This window comes from Garra rufa, chromosome 6 (genome assembly GCF_049309525.1).
Source record: "Garra rufa chromosome 6, GarRuf1.0, whole genome shotgun sequence".
Taxonomy (NCBI): Eukaryota; Metazoa; Chordata; class Actinopteri; order Cypriniformes; family Cyprinidae; genus Garra; species Garra rufa.
Window position 1 is genome coordinate 36,987,491 of NC_133366.1, and position 20,158 is coordinate 37,007,648.

At 32.6% G+C, this 20,158-nt stretch overlaps 2 protein-coding genes across 2 annotated transcripts in view; both read left to right on the forward strand.

Moving 5' to 3' along the window:
• klhl2 (kelch-like family member 2) overlaps positions 1–11,463 on the forward strand; it is a 28,191-nt gene extending 16,728 nt beyond the window's left edge. Inside the window, exons 9-15 of the mRNA XM_073841941.1 lie at positions 1,828–1,945; positions 3,357–3,554; positions 3,712–3,813; positions 5,084–5,212; positions 5,291–5,431; positions 5,550–5,693; positions 10,136–11,463. Coding sequence (XP_073698042.1) covers positions 1,828–1,945; positions 3,357–3,554; positions 3,712–3,813; positions 5,084–5,212; positions 5,291–5,431; positions 5,550–5,693; positions 10,136–10,164 — 861 coding nt within the window. The 3' untranslated portion in view covers positions 10,165–11,463. The remainder of the gene's footprint in view (positions 1–1,827; positions 1,946–3,356; positions 3,555–3,711; positions 3,814–5,083; positions 5,213–5,290; positions 5,432–5,549; positions 5,694–10,135) is intronic.
• Positions 11,464–13,560: 2,097 nt separating this feature from the next.
• Positions 13,561–19,345, forward strand: msmo1 (methylsterol monooxygenase 1). Its single transcript, XM_073842764.1, has 6 exons — positions 13,561–13,676; positions 14,704–14,992; positions 15,087–15,235; positions 16,256–16,382; positions 17,275–17,429; positions 18,513–19,345. Exons 2-6 carry the CDS (start codon positions 14,738–14,740, stop codon positions 18,700–18,702), a joined length of 876 nt encoding a protein of 291 aa, XP_073698865.1. The 5' UTR covers positions 13,561–13,676; positions 14,704–14,737; the 3' UTR covers positions 18,703–19,345.
• Positions 19,346–20,158: the final 813 nt, after the last annotated feature.

The following is a 20,158-nucleotide window of genomic DNA, read 5'->3' on the forward strand; positions in this document are numbered from 1 at the left end:
AATTCTGAGATTTAAAAACTCACAATTCTGACTTTTTTCTCACAAATGCAAGTTTATATCTTGCAATTCTGTCTTTTTCTCGCAATTCTGACTTTTTTCTCAGAGTTATGTGATATAAATTGTCAATTGGGAGTTATAAAGTCAGAATTCTGAGATTAAGGCCCCGTTTACACGAAGGGAAGACACAGATATTTCCCTGCGGTTTGGCCTCTCATTTACACGAAAACCCCGTTTTTATTACAGAAAACGATTATTTCTAAAAACTCCGGCCAAAGTGGATAAATTTGAAAACGCCGTTTTCACGTTGTAGTGTGGACTGTGAAAACGGAGCTTTTGAAAACGATGATGCATATTTATAGTCATATGACGCATTTTGTACCAATAGATATCTATGTTTACAGCAGTAATTGCACCTGTGCTATTCACTGTCACACTGCTGCTAAAAAGATTTACCTTGTACACTCTTCAAATTACAGTCCTAAAATGATGACAGAAAATGTACTCACAGTTGCTGTCCTGCAAAACATGACGACAACTGCTTTTCAGATAAAATATGAATGAGCGTGATATAGACGCGTCAGTGGATGATGAGATATTTCCGTAAATTATCCCGCCAGAAGAATTGTGTGAAAACTTATTACGTCTGTATAATTTTGGAGGCTTTACGCATGCGCAGTAAGGCGAATTTGATGTTTTCCTACGTTTCAGTGTGGATGAGAAACTTTTGGAAAACGCTTGGAAACGCTAGTGTGGACGGAGAGCGTTTTAAAATGAAAACTCCGTTTTCAAATGTATCCGGATTAATGTAAACGTAGCCTTAACTCACAATTCTGACTTTTTTCTCGCAAATGCAAGTTTATATCTTGCAATTCTGACTTTTTTTCTCGCAATTCTGACTTTTTTTCTCAGAATTATGTGATATAAAGTCAATTGCGAGTTATAAAGTCAGAATTATTTGATATAAACTGGCAATTGGGAGTTATAAAGTCAGAATTCTGAGATTTAAAAACTCACAATTCTGACTTTTTTCTCACAAATGCGAGTTTATATCTTGCAATTTTGACTTTTTCTCGCGATTATGACTTCTTTTATTAGAATTGTGAGATAAAAACTCACAATTGTGAGTTATAAACTCAGAATTCTGACTTTTTTTCTCACAAATGCGAGTTTATATCTTGCAATTTTGACTTTCTCGCAATTCTGAATTTTTTTCTCTGAATTGTGAGATATAAACTTGCAATTGCTAGTTATAAAAGCCAATTTTGAGACTGATATGTTCTCAGAATTGCAAGTTTATATCTGTACAATTCTGACTTAAGTCGCAGTTGTGTAAAAATCCATTTACTATATTTTTAATCCCCAAAAAACCTAAACGGTCTCAATTATCAAGCCCACGAGCTCTGAAGAACTGTCCCGTATTAGCATGCTTCCGCCCTCAGCCAGTTTTATGCTGTCCGCCATTTTCTCCTTGCTCGAGTCTCGTGAGCAATGCAGATGTTTTGTATTTGAAAGTAAAAGTGAACATAAGAGTCTTTTATTTCCTCCCGACATCAGGGCCAATGAGGATGCAGTGAATTAGTTTCGTTTTTGGTAGTAACGTGCCACTTCATACACACAAATTGGAAGAGAGGGGTGAAGTGAGCAGTAGCTTATGATCATTTAAAGAGACATGCACCGATACGGGTCGCTGTCAACAGAGCTGTTTTTGACAAGGTAAAAAGAGACTTGTTTTACACGGACCCTAAAGAATCATGTCAACTTGTGGAAAATGGACTTTAAAGTGTAGAGAAGGGTTTTGATTGTTGTCTTTTCTCCTGTGTGTTAAAGTTGATGATGGTGGTAGGGGGGCAGGCCCCTAAAGCCATCCGCAGTGTGGAGTGCTATGATTTCGAGGAGGAGAGATGGTTTCAAGTGGCAGAATTACCTTCCAGACGATGTCGAGCAGGTGAGCTGCACACTCATATTATTGACAATGACCGGCATTCTGTGCAGACACCAAAATGATTCACCCTGATCTCACATTCAACAGCTCTGCTTGTTAAAACTTCACTTCATCCTTCCAATACTGACTTGACCGCTGTGTTGCTTACTGTAATTGCTTTGGTTCTAAAGGTTGTCATGGTGATACTGATTAACTATGTACTATGAAAATAATTTTGGAGACTCTGGGGTGCGTTGAATGTTTGCTGGAGAATCTGTTGTGATGTCTATGCTGCTATAAATGTGGCACAATAATGTTTCATTTACCCTGGTGATGAAAATGATGTTAAGTGACAGTATACACTACTATATAAGAGTTTTTGAACAGTAAGGTTTTTAATGATTTTTTTTAAAGAAGCCTCTGCTTACCAAGCCTGCATTTATTTGATCCAAAATACAGCAAAAGCAGTAATTTTGTGAAATATTTTTACTATTTAAAATAATTGCTTTCTATTTGAATATATTTTAGAATATAATTTATTCCTGTGATCAAAGCTACATTTTCAGCAGGATTACTCCAGTCTTCAGTGACACGTGATCCTTCAGAAATCATTCTAATATGATGATTTGCTTTTTAAGAAAGATTTTATTATTATTATTATTATTATTATTATTATTAACAATATTTAAAACAGTTGAGTACATTTTTTCAGGATTCTTCGATGAACAGAAAGATCCAAAGATAAGCATTTATCTGAAATAAAAAGCTTTTGTAACATTATACACTATACCATTCAAAAGCTTGGAGTCAGTATATTTATTTATTTATTTGGGAAGAAAATTATAGAAATAAATACTTTTATTTAGCGAGGATTCTTTAAATTGATCAAATATGATGATAAAGACATTTACAATGTTACAAAAGATTTGTATTTCAAATAAAATACAATTATTTTACGTAATAATAATAATAAATGTTTTTGAGCAGCAAATAAGAATATTAGAATATTTCTGAAGGATCATGTGACTGGAGTAATGATGCAAAAAATTTAGCTTTAAAATTACAGGAATAAATTACATTTTAAAATATATATTTAAATAGAAAACAGTTATTTTAAATAGTGCAAATATTTCAAAATGTTACTGTTTTTGCTGTACTTTGGATCAAATGAGCAGGAGATGCTTCTTTAAAAAAACATTAAAAATCTTAAAAAAAACTTTTGACTGGTGATGTATGTAAGTGACTGCAACATCACTGGCATGCTGGACACCCTGTATGGGTGAAAAATAAAATAAAAAGGAAATTTCAAGTTAAGATGTTTTGAGCATAAATAATAATAATAATGTAATAAATAACAAAAATGTGTTTATTTTTTCATTACTCATTTTGGAAGTTTGAACGATAGAGTTGACTTTTTTTATGTATGTATGTGTAGGTGTGGTGTACATGGGTGGTGTTGTATATGCTGTCGGGGGTTTTAACGGGTCATTGCGAGTGAGGACGGTGGATGCATATGACCCAGTAAAAGACGAGTGGTGTTGTGTCAGCAGCATGCAGGACCGGAGGTCAACTCTAGGCTCCGCTGTCCTCAACGGACTGCTTTATGCTGTTGGGGGCTTTGATGGCAGCACAGGTAATTACACAAACAATATATCCATTATCATATCATAGCTGTTATTTTAGTTATAGTAACAATGCTCATTATTATCAAGATACTAATAAAAATTGAAATGATGAACATACTGTATTCCTACATCTTTGACCATTATAATGATGATGTTGGTTTGCAGGTTTAGCTACTGTAGAGGCATATAACGCTAAGGCCAATGAGTGGTTCCATGTCAGTCCCATGAACACGCGGCGTAGTAGTGTTGGAGTTGGCGTCGTTGGAGGTTAGTGACTGCCAAGAAGCCAATCACCGTCTGTATATGTACAGCCATCGCCAATAGATGTACATGGGTGTTCTGCTTTTGTTTGCCATTTGATATTGATGAATTCAGAGTAAAATGAAACATTACCTGAAGTTTAGCTTTCTACATTTCTTAATATCTTTTGCAATACCTACAGTTGAAGTCAAAAGTTCACATACACCTTGCAGAATCTGCAAAATGTTCCTTATTTTACTAAAATAAGAGGGATCATACAAAATGAATGTTATTTTTAATTTAGTACTCACCTGAATAAGATATTTCACATAAAAGACGTTTACATATGGTCCACAAGAGAAAATAATAGTTGAATTTATAAAAATGTTTGACTTGAACTGCCCACTGTTCTTCAGAAAATCCTTCAGGTCCCTCAAATTCTTTGCTTTTTCAGCCTTTTTGTGTATTTGAACCCTTTCCAACAATGACTGTAGGATTTTGAGATCCATCTTTTCACACTGAGGACAACTGAGGGACTCATATGCAACTATTACAGAAGGTTCAAACACTTACTAATGCTCCAGAAAGAAAAAACAATGCATTAAGAGCCAGGGGTTGAAAATTGAATTTTTGAATTTGAAGATCAGGGTAAATTTTAATTATTTTGTCTTCTGGAAAACATGTATCTTCTGTAGCTGAAGGGCAGTACTAAATTGAAAAAATAAGATATTTAGGCAAAATAAGAAAAAAAAAAACTTCATTCTGTTCAAAAGTTTGAACATTGCATCATTTTTACTTCTGGAGCATGAGTAAGCATTTGAACCTTCTGTAATAGTTGCATACGAGTCCCTCAGTTGTCCTCAGTGTGAAAAGATGGATCTCAAAATCCTACAGTCATTGTTGGAAAGGGTTCAAATACACAAAAAGACTTAAAAAAACTAAATAATTTGTGGGAGCTGAAGAACAGCAGACAGTTCAACAACTATTACTAAACAAAAACAAACAGCTGTGGATTATTCAGGTAACAACACAGAACTAAGAATCAAGTGTATGTAAACTTTTGAACAGTCATTCAACTATTATAATTGTGGACTATATGGTAAACATCTTTTATGTGAAATATCTTATTTAGGTCAGTACTAAATGAAAAATTACATTTCTGCATTTTGTATGATCCCTCTTAACATTTTGCAGATTCAGCAAGGTCTATGTAAACTTGACAATGCAATTTTTTCAACATTTTTGTGTTCTATTGAACAGCTGATAAAAAAAAAAAACTTTCTAACTTTCTTTTCAGGTCTGCTTTATGCAGTTGGAGGGTATGACGGAGCAACACGTCAGTGTTTGAGTACTGTTGAGGCGTATAACCCCAACACCAATGAATGGTCTTACACAGCAGAGATGGGAACCCGCCGTAGTGGTGCAGGTAACGCACATACACAATCCTACACATTCCTTAACACAGCGCATGTTTGTGTAAACCACAAATGTTTGTTTTGGACAGGTGTAGGTGTATTAAAAGGTCTGCTGTATGCTGTAGGGGGGCACGACGGCCCCTTGGTTCGAAAGAGCTGTGAGGTTTATGACCCTGCCACTAACACATGGAAACAGGTGGCTGATATGAATATGTGCCGAAGGAATGCAGGTGAGTTGGTCAAATCATTGCTGAACAGCACAACATGCATTACTCTGCCAACTGACACACACAGCTGTTATAGGTTTGGATTTACAGTATATTTCATTCAAATTTGTCTTTGTTTCAGGTGTGTGTGCCGTAAATAACCTGCTATATGTGATTGGTGGCGATGATGGCTCATGTAACCTGGCGTCAGTGGAGTTCTACAATCCAAACACTGATAAATGGACTCTACTGCCCACCTGCATGAGCACAGGACGCAGCTATGCAGGTTAGAAAATGAGGCTGTGTTCAAAATAGCAAACCACTACTCTTTGTGGTATATATTTTGTGTATTCGAAGGTTAATTTTTTCTGTTTCCACAAAAACAGGGTTTCTGTGGGTTCTTAAAGTCTTAAATTTTGTTGTATTTAATGTAGAGCCATAAAAAGTCTCAAATAGTACAAGAAAGTCTAAATTATGATTTCAAGAGGTTTTAAGTTTGGGGACGGAAAGACAAGAATTGCGATATGGTTTAATGTGATGATGAACGACTTTACTGGTAAATACAAAAATGTTGCTTTTCACAACAATGGCAACAGGCAACAATGTTCCATCCTTTTACCGGTAAAGCACCATTCACAGATCAGTTTCAAAATACTGGTAAATTCTGTGACCACATCGACCTGAAATGACCTATAAACGGCTGCGCCTCCCAGTGTTTTGTTTGTAAACATGGAGGGTATACACGGTCAGGGTTTTTGTTGTTGTTTTCATTTTTGTGTCAAATGTTTACATTCATGCAGCTGCTTGGCCCAGAGACGTCTTATTAGACAACGTCAAACCTACACAGCATGGAGTAAATGCACCATCTGCGTTAGAATGTTATGATTAGCCCAAGAGTAGATGCCTTAAGTCTTACATGCTCATACTGGTAATCTTGTTTGACGTTTACACAGAGCATATTACCAGTAATTTACTGGTAGCATTACAACTTCTCATACCGGTAAATTTTCAGAACAAATTTACGGGTATTTTTGGAAAGGTCCTGTTTACACATGATGATTATCGTGTGTAAATCATGATGATAATTTACCTGTAAAGACTGTATGTGTGAAAGTCAGGTGCTACGTTGCTTCGTGTACTGCCATAATCGCTATATTTCCGCAGTTCCAAAAGCGCCATCTGCTGGTAGAGAATGAATGTGCATTTTCAATAAGCTTGTATGCTGTTTTGTTCAGTCCAAAGCAAAAATGTAGCCTTGGTGAACATAAAATACTTATTTCAAAAACATAAAAAAAACTTCTGACATTATTATTTTATTTGACTGTGTAATATTGAAATATTTCTAGAAAAAAAACTAAACACAAACAGGGGGCTACAATAAAATAATTCTCCTAATTCTATGTACAAATACAAATTCAACTAAGAAAAATATCATTTTCATCTTAATATACTGATATAAATATACTGTATAGTGGAATGAAAAAAATCATTTTCTTTGTACATACACTACCGGTCAAAGTTTTTGAATAGTGAGATGTTTAATGTTTTTTGAAGAAGTCTCTTCTGCTCATTTATTTGATCCAAAGTACAGCAAAAACAGTACAATTTTGAAATATTTAGCTATTTAAAGTAACTCTCTTATTTTTGAATATAATTTAAAATGTAATTTATTCCTGTAATCTCAAAGCTGAATTTTTAGCATCATTACTCCAGTCACATGATTTTTCAGAAATCATTCTAATATTCTGATTTGCTGCAAAAAAACATATTATTATTATTATTATTATTATTATTATTATTATTATGTTGTTAAAACAGCTGAGTATATAAATAGAAAGTTCAAAAGAACAGCGTTTATCTGAAATAAAAACTTGTAACATTATAAATGTCTTTATCATCAATTCAATGCATCATTGCTAAATCAAAGTATTTGTAACATTTACCTTTTGAATGGTGAATGTTACAAAAGGTTTTTATTATAGAGAATAATTGCTGACCTTTGGATCTTTCTATTCATCAAAGAATCTTGAAAAAAATGTACTCAAATGTTTTAAATATTGAATAATAATAATAATAATAACAAAAGAAATATTACTTAGACAGCAAATTAGCATATTAGAATCATTTCTAAAGGATCCTGTGACACTGACATTTAGCTTTGATCACAGGAATACAATACATTTTAAAAATAAATTCAAATAGAAAACAGTTATTTTAAATAGTAAAAATATTTCACAATATTACTGATTTTGCTGTATTTTTGGATAAATAAATGCAGACTTGGTGAGCAGAAGAGAATTCTTTAAAAACATAAATGTACTGTTCAAAAACTTTTGACTGGTAGTGTAGACACAATTTGCATAATAAAGAAAATTATTCAAGTAGAAGAGATGTTTTAAAATTGCTTATTACTAGTCACATTAAACGAAAACACCTTTATAAATGTTTTGGTAAACTGTTTAGAACATCACCAGTGCATCAGTTACGGGTAAGGTAACACACGCCTTCTAAGAACAGAATCATGGTTTGATTTAATTAAAATTCTTTTATGGAATGGGTCAAATATTAACCAAGGTACTACAGTCTTCCACCAGCCTAAAAAAAATAGAGCATTGAGTGGAAAATGCCTCCATCTAGTGGTTGTTTAGTGTAGTGGCATTTGGACCACATAGGACCGAGAAGCCCCTGTCTGCAGCCTGCAGATCGAGGCGGGGCTGCACGTGTCGCCCCGCCCACATGCCTTCTCATTGGTTGTAGGTAAATTAATAATGTCGAGATAACGTAACTCCCACAACTCATCTCATTGGTGGCAAAGTAATGACGCTGAAAACATTATGGAGTTAAGGGAAATGAAATAGCAGATAAAATAGCAAAGGAAGTTACTAAAAATAATCAAATTGATTTTACAGTTAGTATCAGTAGAACAGAAATTAAGAGTATTATTAAAAATAAATTAAAGAAACAATTGCAACAACAATGGGAAGAAAATTAGGAAAGGACGATGGTTTCATAAGATTCAAAGGAGAGTGGGAGAAATAAGGTGTACAGGGAGGAATAGGCGAGAAGAGACAATAATATCAAGGCTTCGGTTTGGACACACGGGATTTAATGGAACATTACTGAAAATAGGTAAACATGGCACAGGGAAATGTGAATATTGCGGGCATGAAGAAACAGTGGAACACGTCATATTAGAGTGCACGAAATTAGAAGAAATGAAAATATGTTTCAATTTAGTAGATATACTTCGGGAAGGGTCAACAGATTGTTATAGCTTTGTAATAACTTTGAACATTATTATCTTAAATAAATAACAGTTAAATTCATTCATGTGTCATAAATGTTTGTATTTATAAACAACTCTGATGTTTAACAACCCTTTTCTATTTATTAATTTAATAACATAAGGATAGTGGATACTCTTGCTGAGAATTTTACACATATATGTATCTCATTAACAATTAAGACAATAATCAAAAAAGCTGTAAATAAACACCACTGGTTAACATTTTGATTTATAGTCACGGATTGCCAGAAATGGGATAACTAAACAGCGGAAAGATGTCTTGCTTGTAAATGTATGTAACCTTGGACCACAAACCAGTCATAACAAGCGTACGTTTTTAAAAAACTTAATTGAGATTTGTACACATCTGAAAGCTGAATAAATAAGCAAAGGATTCAGCGTTTATATAAAACGTATAATTCATAAGTATAGTTTCCAACTGCATTTCCTGTTTATCGTGGCAGTGACGTCAATCCATTTCACTAACCAATGAGATGAGTTGTGGGAGGGATGTTGCGTCGACGTCATTAATTCACCTACAACCAATAAGAAGGCATGTGGGCGGGGTGACACGCGCAGCCCCGCCCCAGATTCAGCCCCGCCTCGATCTGCAGGCTGCAGACAGGTGCACTTGCATAGGACCTGATGTTTAGAAGTCACAAATGTGACCCTGGACCACAAAACCAGTCTCATGTAGCACGGGTATATTTGTAGCAATAGCCAAATAATACATTGTATGGGTCAAAATTACAGATTTTTCTTTTATGCCCAAAATCATTAGGATATTAAGTAAAGGTCATATTCCATAAAGATATTTTGTAAATTTCCTACCGTAAATATAACACAACTTAATTTTTGATTAAATATGCATTGCTAAGAACTTTATTTTGACGACTTTAAAGGTGATTTTATCAGTATTTAGATTTTTTTGCACCTTTAGATTCCATATATTCAAATAGTTGTATCTTGGCCGAATATTATCCTATCCTAGCTATTTATTCAGCTTTCAGATGATGTATAAATCTCAATTTCAAAAAATGTACCATTATGATTGGGATTTGTTTTTGAGTTAATGTAGTATAACAAATAATAGTAATAAATATTATATTATTTTTAATTTTAGTAGTAGTAGTAGTAGTATAAATACAATAAAGCTGATTTAAAAATTTCATTTTAAAAAATCAACCCTTATGACTGATTTTGTGGTTCAGGTTCACAAATGTTCAATAATTTTGCATGGGAGACCCAAATATCAGACAAGGTTATATTTGGCCATTTTTTTGTTATCTGTATCAGCCTATGTCAATTCCAGAATCTACAGCAATGAATGAGATTCAGTTTTCTTTCAGAATATTGATGTTAAATAATAGATAAAAGTAAAAACATATTAATATGAATTAATTGTCTGAAAAAGTATACTGTCACTTCGTCTGTGTGTGTAGGTGTGACCGTCATTGATAAGCCTCTCTGAGGGGCTGTGGAGTTGTTGAACACTGGAGCTGAAGCTGACGTACAGCAGAGGATTCGCTCACACTGAAGCTCTTACCACGGCTGAGGCTTCATCCTGGAACTGCTTCACCATGGACAAGGCCTGGAGAATACTGCTCTCTCTCTCTCTCTATCTCTCTTTCTCTCTCTGTCTGTATCTCTCTCTCTCTCACACACACACATTCACACACTCATTCAGAGACGTAACTACAAGCATTCACACACTACCTCTTTTTGTCTCTAGTATATACACTTACACACTCTTTATCTCTCTTTTCTTTCTGTTTCTCTTGTTTGAGAGTAGTCAATGATGACGTTTATTGCACTTTGAGGAGCACTGACGAAGCAGATTCGAAACACTCTCTGAGAAAAGACTGGTGCAAATATTTGGCCAGCGCGTCTGCGTTTGATCTGAGGGGACGGCCAGCGATGTTTGCTGCTTGATCTTTTGATCCGAAGGAACCTCTTTCGATGGTTTTCGCTTGTTCAAATAAAGTTTGAGGGAAAATGTGTCTAGTGTAGGACTAGCACTTTGTTGCCTCTTGGAAGGTTGTTTATGAAGTCACTGGACTTAAACCATCTTCTTTATGAAGGTTGGATGATGATGATGTGAATTTCGTTTTTATGGCTAGAGCTGAAACTTTGCTTGCGCATTTGCGAGAAGGCTCTCTATTGAAGACGAACAAACTTTTACATTTTGCAATTTGTTTGCCAAACAACATTTGAAGTCTTAAATTTTGAACCGTCTGTTGTTGTTTCTTTTTCTTTTAATATCCTCTGGCTTTTTTCTCGTGGTCTGATCGTTGGAGAATTGCGATCTTTGAAACGTTAACGCGAATGCTTCGGCATGCACGATACTGTGGACTGATGCTGGTTGCTTGGGTATTAAACCGCTTTGCATGGTTCTAAATACTGATGTTTGTGTGCCATTCTTAAACTACTGCTGTACTCACTAACCAACGTGACGTGCTCTCTGTACTAGCGGTATTGAACACTGAAGAAGTATAAAGGTACTACTTCTTATATAAATCTTGCTTTCTTTTCTCTTTCTCTCTCTTTTTGTTCTCTTCCTCTTCACTCTCTTTTTTACGTCTTTATTTTCTGTATCTTCAGTGGCTTTCTCTATTCTGCTCTTGTTGTTTAGTATTTAACTCTCTTTAACTACTGTCACCAAGCCTATTAATGATTATACATATATATACAACAGTGTATTATTAATTGTCAGTCAAGAGGAATGTTGTGTTCTTGAAGTTTCATAACTTGTTTTATATCATTAATAATAAACATGCTTCTAGTAAATACACCTAAGGTTTGTGTGCGTTTGGGAGAGTGTCTGTGTTTGCTATATAATGTTAGCTACTGAGTATTTCCAATGTGACAGTAACTTTTTTTTTTTTGCTTAAAATATATCTTGATAAATTATGTATTTAATACTAAATTATGCAGAGAAAATGAGAGTGAAAGAAGATCTTGTTTGAATACACCACTATTAATACTCCACTTTTAGAAAAAAAAAAAAAATAAGATAAGATTAAGCTAAATTAACAAAAAATAATGTCATAAATGCAAATAGATACAAAAAAAGTAAATTATACACCAACAAATATAAGATTTAAATAAATTAGATCAATACAAATTAATGTCAAAAATAAATGTAAAACAATTAAGGTATTTAATAAAAATAGTCATAAATGCAAATAGATACAAGCAAAAAAAGATTTTAAAAAGTAAATAATATATCAACAAACAAGATTTAAATAAGTTAATTAAATTAAAACAAATTAATGTTGAAAATAAATGTAAAATATTAAGGTAAGATTAAAATGATTTAATAAAAATAATGTCTAAATGCAAATACATACAAGCAAAAAAGAGTTAAAAAAAGTAAATAATATATCAACAAACAAGATTTAAATAAATACATTAAATTAAAATAAATTAATGTTGAAAATAAATAAATGGATTCAGATAAGATTAAAATAAATAAAAAATAATGCCATAAATGCAAATAGATACAAAGAAAGATAAAAAAAATAATATACCAATAAATATAAAATATAAATAAAAAATACACATATAAATAAATAAAATCAAAACAAATTAATGTTGAAAATAAAATTTAAAGATTAAGATAAGATTCAAATATCAAAAATGATGTCATAAATTTTAACAGAAAAAATAGAATCAAATTAATCTTCAAAATAATTTTTAAAGGTTAAGATAAGATTAAAATAATTTAACAAAAATAATGTTATAAATGCAAATAGATAAAAAATAAATACATCAATAAACAGGATATAAATAAAAAAGATCAAAACAAATTAATTTCGAGAATACATTTTAAAGATTAAGATGGGATTAAAATAAATCATAAGTCATAAATGCAAATAGATACAAAATATAGATTAAAAAGAATACATCAACAAACAAGATTAAAATAAATAATAATTAAAATCAAAACAAATTCATCTTTAAAATAATTGTAAAAGATTAAGATAAGAATAAAATAAATTAACAAAAATAATGTCATAAATTCGAATAGATACAAAAATATATATATAAAAGTAAATAATACATCAACGAACATAAGATTTGTCAAAATAAATTTGATCAAAACAAATTAATGTTGAAAATAAATGTAAAAAATTAAGATTATTTAAATAAATTAACAAAAGATTTAAATAAATATTTTTTTAAAGTTTAAGATACAATAAAAATAAATTAAAATAATAAATGTAATAAATAATAAATGCAAATAGATACAAACTAAAAATAGACTAAAAATACATAAACGAGATTTAAATAAATCAAAACAAATAAACATTAGACTAAAATAAATAAGTGGGTGAATAAATCATTTACAAATACAGATAATAGTAAAACATGGAAAAAAATCAAAAGAAAATATTTAAAAAAATAAAGTACTATGAGTAGAAAAAAACTTAATAATTTAAACAATAATAATAGTAGTAATAGAATAATAATAATAATAATAATAATAATAATAATAATAATAGAAACTAAATATTATCTAAAATATATTTTAGGCATATTTATAATACTTTTTGTATACTGTCTCAAATCTTTCTACAAGAAACTAGTTCTCTTTCAATTTTTAAAATGGGGGGTCTATCTCACGACGATGATAATATTTGGGGTCCGTACTAGCATCTAAATACTAAAAAAAACCTTACTTCATAGAGCACCTCATTGCTTGGAGGTGCAGTCCAGTCAGGTTATGAAAGACAAACGCGTTTATGATTGGTTGGTGCTGCGGAAACTCGAGGTCTCACTATCGTCAGTTCATTCCCTCAACCAATCAGTCCGTGGCCTCTGCCCGCATACGTCAGTCTCCTTCTTGCCGCAGCCAATCAGCGCCCAGCCTCAGCCCTCACACATCGTCTCCTCTTGTTTCAGCCAATGGTCTTATGCAAAGTTCTATTACATTAAAAGCGACCGTCCTGCCTGCGCAGGTAGAAGAACAGCTTCTCACAGGTGAGTTAGCAACCACTTCGTGCAGAAATGCAGACTCTTACATTAAGATATTGGTCGGAATGTTATTTTAGAAACGCTAGATAAAGAAATACTTCCGCGTTTTACCTGGCCTAAATAGTTAGAGTTGCAGAAATATGTAAACACGGGAGAAGAAGGTAACGTTAGCGTAACATTAAATATTACTGTTGTAAAACACAGTGCATTTGTTGTTTGGAAAATAATTTCGATATATGTTTGGATCTGAGAGATAAATAAAATGTTTATAGATCATAGTAATTGTGATTTAATAGACTGGCCAGTTAATAACCATTAAGTTATAGGATATTTGTGACCCTGGACCACAAAACCAGTCATAAGGGTACATTTTTGAAATTGAGATTTTAATCTGAATAAATAAACATTTTATTTGATGTATGGTTTGTTAAAATAGGATAATATTTGTATGAGATACAACTATTTGAAAATCTGGAATCTGAGAGTGCAAAAAAAAATCTAAATATTGAGAAAATCGCCTTTAAAGTTGTCCAAATTAAGTTCTTAGCAATGCATATTACTAATCAAAAATTATGTTTTGATGTATTTATGGAAGGAAATGTAAAAAATATTTTTATAGAACATGTTCTTAATATCCTAATGAATTTTGGCTTAAAAGAACAACTGATCATTTTGACCCCTGTAATGTATATTGGCTATTGCTACAAATATACCCTTGCTACTTAAGACTGATTTTGTGGTCCAGGGTCACATTTAAGCATTATATTTAAACATTTGTATATTTGATTATTTATGGGATTGGTTATGCAACCAGACCGGCTGATTTAGTCTTGTTTGGCTACAAAAATATGATCCAAAATAACCAATTATAGTGTCTCTGTTATATTTTAGCATTTACTAACATGTCAGGCTGTAATTCATGTTCATATATGACACTGTCCTGATATGATGCAGTTCCATATTAACTACCTGTCCTTCAGACTCTAGATAAGTGAGCCTTATTGATCTTTATTCATGTCATTTGTTTATACAGTCACTCATTCGGAGAGTCCCACTGACTCGCTGCCATGGAGGTGAACGGCACAGCCAACATTTTGTCTTCGGCGTATCTGGCGGTGGAATTTGTGGATTCGTTTCTTCCAGCAAATCCACTGCAGGAACCTCTGAAGCATGCATGGAACCACATGCTGCAGAACTATACTAAATTCCAGATCGCCACCTGGGGCTCGCTTATCGTCCATGAACTGATCTATTTCCTGTTCTGTCTGCCTGGATTTATCTTTCAGTTCCTTCCTTTCATGCAGAAGTATAAGATCCAAGCGGTATGTGGAATCAAAGGAATTGTATATGTTAAAAATAGAAAATGATCTTGTTTTTATTAACTCCTCGTTTATGTTTTTGTCATTGTGCTTGCAGGATAAACCAGAGACATGGGAGAAACAGTGGAAGTGCTTTAAGATGCTGCTGTTTAATCACTTCTGTATCCAGCTACCGCTCATCTGCGGGACATATTACTTTACTGAGTTCTTCAGCATCCCTTATGACTGGGACTCCATGCCTCGCTGGTGAGAACACCTCTCACTTTTATAAATGATTGGAATAAAAAATGTAAAAAAAAATATAATACACAACCAGTCAAAAGAACTTTTGAACTGTACGATTTTTAATGTTTTTTTAAGAATTCTCTTCTGCTCACCAAGCGTGCATTTATTTAATCTAAAATACAGCAAAAGCAGTAATATTGTGAAATATTTTTACTATTTAAAATAACTGCTTTGTATTTGAATACATTTTAAAATGTAATTTATTCCTGTGATTTCAAAGCTAAATTTTCAGCATCATTACTCTAGTCTTCAGTGTCACGTGATTCATCGGAAATCATTCTTATATGCTGATGTGCTGTTCAAGAAACATTTATTATTATTATTATTACTGTCAACACTTAAAACAGTTAAGAACATTTTATTGCAGGATTCTTTGATTAATAGAAAGATCCAAAGATCAGCATTTATCTGAAATAAAAAGCCTTTGTAACATTCTACACATTAAAGTATAATTGTTTTTTTTTAAACAAGGATGCTTTAAATTGATCAAAATGATGATAAAGACATTTATAATGTTACAAAAGATTAATATTTTAGATTAATGCTGTTCTTATGAACTTTCTATTCATCAAAGAAACCTTAAAAAAATGCTGCTTAGCTGTTTTCAACATAATAATAATAATAATAATAATGTTTTTTGAGCAGCAAATCACAATATTAGAATGATTTCTGAAGGATCATGTGACTGGAGTAATTATGCTAAAAATTCAGCTTTGAAATCACAGGAATAGATGACATTTTAAAATATATACAAATAGAAAGACATTTAAAAATTGTACTGTTTTTGCTGTACTTTGGATTACATAAATGCAGAAGAGACTACTTTAAAAACCATTAAAAATCTTACTTTTGACTGGTAGTGTAGGTCTATGAAGTTACAGAGTCCTGAGGTTATACTGTGGCTTCAGCCAAATATTTTTTTTGGTTTGATAATTTGATTTGATTTGATCATTTTTTTAATAAACTGTTTCACCATCTCAGGCCCTTTGTATTGGCCCAGTGTTTTGGTTGTGCAGTAATTGAAGATACATGGCATTACTTCCTTCACCGAGCCCTACATCATCGCAGAATCTACAAGTACATTCATAAAGTTCATCACGACTTCACTGTAAGATACTCGCACTCTCACAAAGACACACACAATGTGCTTATAAAAGGAAACTATATGATAGCCAAGACTTGTAGAGACATTTTAAATACATTTGGTGAATTTATACTATTATATGTTTTTTGTTAGTTGTATATTGTAATATCTACATGTGTATCAACATGTATTGTGGATGGCAGTATACCCAAAGATTTCAGTAGATTGCAGTTCACCCAAAAAGTAACTTTTAATTTAGATCTTTATTCATATATAAACAGTGATCAATGTTCACTGCTGTTCACACGTTTGGGATCAGTAAGACTTTTTTTTTTTTTTAAAGAAGTCTCTTTTGCTCATCAAATTTATTTGATCAAAAATACAGACCCCAAAGTTTAAACAGTAGTGTATATTGTTACAAAAGATTTATATTTTAAATAAATGCTGTTCTTTTTAATGTTTTATTCATCAAAGAAAAAAAAAAGTAGCACAACTGTTTCCAACATTGATAATAAATCATCATGTTATAGTGATTTCTGAAAGATCATGTGACACTGAAGACTGGAGTAATGATGCTAAAAATTCAGCTTTGCATCACAGGAATAAATTGCATTTTAAAGTTTATTAAAATGGAAAACCACTATTTTAAATTGCAATGATATTTCACAATATTACAGTTTTTCTGTATTTTTAATCAACAAATGCAGAATTTATATGCTGGTTTCACTTTTGTTAGCTGTTTATATGTCTTAGATGTTAGAATTAGGTCGTACTGTATCATGTCTTGAACCAAAACATGCATTGTTAAACCCATAGTACTTTATAGTTTCAGTCTTTTATTTTTATTCTTATTTTATTTTTATATTTTATTCCTAATAATGATAGCTGATCTGTCATCTATTTCATTGTATGTTAGGCTCCGTTTGGCATGCAGGCAGAATATGCCCACCCTGCTGAGACTATTATTCTAGGGGCTGGATTCTTCATTGGCATCATGGTTTTCTGCAATCATATGATTTTGCTCTGGGCCTGGGTCGCTTTCCGGCTGCTTGAAACCATTGATGTTCACAGGTGAGCTATTTTGTACATTTTCTACCATAAATATTTCAAAACTTAATTTTTGATTAGTAATATGCATTGCTAAGAACTTCATTTGGACAACTTTAAAGGTGATTTTTTTCAATATTTTTTTTTGCACACTTAGATTCCTAATTTTAAAATAGTTGTATCTCGACCAAATATGGTCTTCTGGATAAATCTCAATTAAAAAAAAAATAGACCCTTATGACTGGTTTTGTGGTCCAGGGTCACATTAGGAATTTTACAGTTTTAGATTTTGAGTTTTACCAGTTTAATGTAGAGAGTGTTTATTTGTATGATAACATAATAAATCAAAGCTAAGAATATTATTTCGATAATAAATGAGTAAAATAATCAATGCATTTGAGTTGACATTCTGTTGATTTGTGTGAAAGTGGAATAATTCTGATGAGATGTAATAAAAAAATTACAACAGATCAGTAATAATGATTACAATTACAATTTTGAGCAAAATATTGAGTTTTATTAACTAATCCTGAAATAAAATTCACAGACTTTTAGGCAACTAAAAAAAAAAGGAAAGGTTGACTAAGTATGATAAAATCTAAAAAGACATTTGACACAGGACTAAGAATAATAAAATAGCTGACAAACTGCAGTGTCAGTAACTTATTGCGACACTAGGGGGCACTATGTTGATAAGGAATTCATTTGAAAGCCTTGCACAATTACTGACCTTAGACCACAAAACCAGTCATAAGCGTCCATTTTTTTTAAATTGAGTTTTCATTGATGTTTCGTTTGTTAGGATAGGACAATATTTTGTTGAGAGGCAACTATTTGAAAATCTGGAATCTGAGAGCGCCAAAAAATCGAAATATTGAGAAAAACACCTTTAAAGTTGTCTAAATGAAGTTCTAGAACTATTGCTATATGACCCATACAATGTATTTTTGGCTATTGCTACAAATATACCCATGCAACTTAAGACTTTGTGGTCCAGGGTGACATAGATCTTACTAAATGTTTTATAATTATTCTTTCATCCTATAATTTATGTTTATAGTATGTATGTTGCGTTATTTGACTTTGCTTCTTTTGTCCTCTTTTTAGTGGTTACGACATTCCTCTGAACCCCCTGCATTTGATTCCATTCTACGCTGGAGCTCGTTTCCATGACTTTCACCACATGAATTTTGTGGGCAACTATGGATCTACTTTCACCTGGTGGGACAGGCTTTTCGACACCGATTCCCAGTTTAAGAAACATTACTCACATCAGAAAGCTGTGAAGAGCGACTGATTGACAGAGATACACTCATTCGCATACACTGATACTTCACCATCACCCAGAACAATCTATCTCTCATGGACTCCTGTGTTGGTTTTGGCTGGTCTGATGCGTTTGCATCGCCTCCTGCTGCACACACTCACTGTAAAGTATTTAAAATCGGACTGAATGGATTCAAATCAATGCCAGCTTCTTAAAGCAATGTGCCTTTGAAAAGAAAAAAACACACCCCACAGTCATCATCAGACCACTGGTCATAGTACTCCAATGGACTGTTTGTTAGGAATTAAAGAAGTTCAGCTTTCTGTGCTTTCAGTTATTATAAACATTCATCTGTTTCAAGTAATAATGACATTTATTCCTCAGAAGCACTTTACTTTCACCTAAACAAAGACAGAATGTTTTAAACTTATATTTTTGTAATGGCTTCTTGCTTGGGTTGCGTTACCTGATTTTTTTTTGCTCAATTTCTGTAAAGATTTTATAACTTTCCACAGTGACCACCTATAGCATATAGACATGCCTTGGAAAGGTTTTGGGTTATAAAAGATTATTAAAAAAAGAAAAAGAAAAACATGGTTCTTAAGGGAGAAAGCTAATTGAGATGTTAGCTTGTTAATTTAAAGACAACTTAATAAAAACAAATTAACAAAAATGTGTGCAGTTGTGTTCTGTTTAAATTGTGAGACCACAAAATGGTCGCACTGTAGACGGGGTGTAAATGGGAGATTGAATGTGCAGTCTAGAGAGCTTTGTTGCTTGTAATGGAACTTTGTGAGGTTGCAATGAACTAAGGAGAGCTTTTAATGATTATAGGGTGTTTTCACGATGCATCATCAATCTGTCATATTGGCGGCACTGAATGTAAACAACGCCACTGAACCGACTAAAACTAGCATATTTTGCTGATTATTGCTGCTAAAAATGGTCAATTACTGCCATGTTTTGGGCTGTACTAATCTGTCAGACAGGGAAAAACATTTGGAGTAAGTTACTACAGATTGCCAAAAGTTATAACAAATCAAGAAGAAGAGTGCACAAAACTGAGGAACAAAAGGCGTTTGTGGTTGGCCAAACTGAACCAGGATTTCCGGGGCAAGACTCTAAACAACATTTGTGTTTGTTCTTATCATTTCCGGTCAGGTAAGTGAAATATTAGGCTAATATCTTAATTAATACTGCTCGTACGTATCTTTACCACCTATTAACTTTAGTCTGTCAAATTATTGCCCCCTTTCCTGCTTACTAAGTCATTCTCTATAACCTACACTCTTAAAAATAAAGGTGCTTTAAAAGGTTCTTCACAGCGATGCCATAGAAGAACCACTTTTGGTTCTACAAAGAACCACTCAGTCAAAGGTTCTATAAAGAACCATTTCTTTCTTACCTTTTTATAATCCGAAGAACCTTCTTTCGCCACAAAGAACGTTTTGTGAAGCAGAAAGGTTCTTCAAATCTTAAAGGTTCT

What these genes read in the sequence shown, in the direction of transcription:
- msmo1 (XM_073842764.1), top strand. Translation starts at nt 14,738, where the DNA reads ATGGAGGTGAACGGCACAGCCAACATTTTGTCTTCGGCGTATCTGGCG. An exon ending in AGAAGTATAAGATCCAAGCG is followed by an intron (nt 14,993 to 15,086) that starts GTATGTGGAATC and finishes TTGTGCTTGCAG; the next exon opens with GATAAACCAGAGACATGGGA. An exon ending in AAGTTCATCACGACTTCACT is followed by an intron (nt 16,383 to 17,274) that starts GTAAGATACTCG and finishes ATTGTATGTTAG; the next exon opens with GCTCCGTTTGGCATGCAGGC.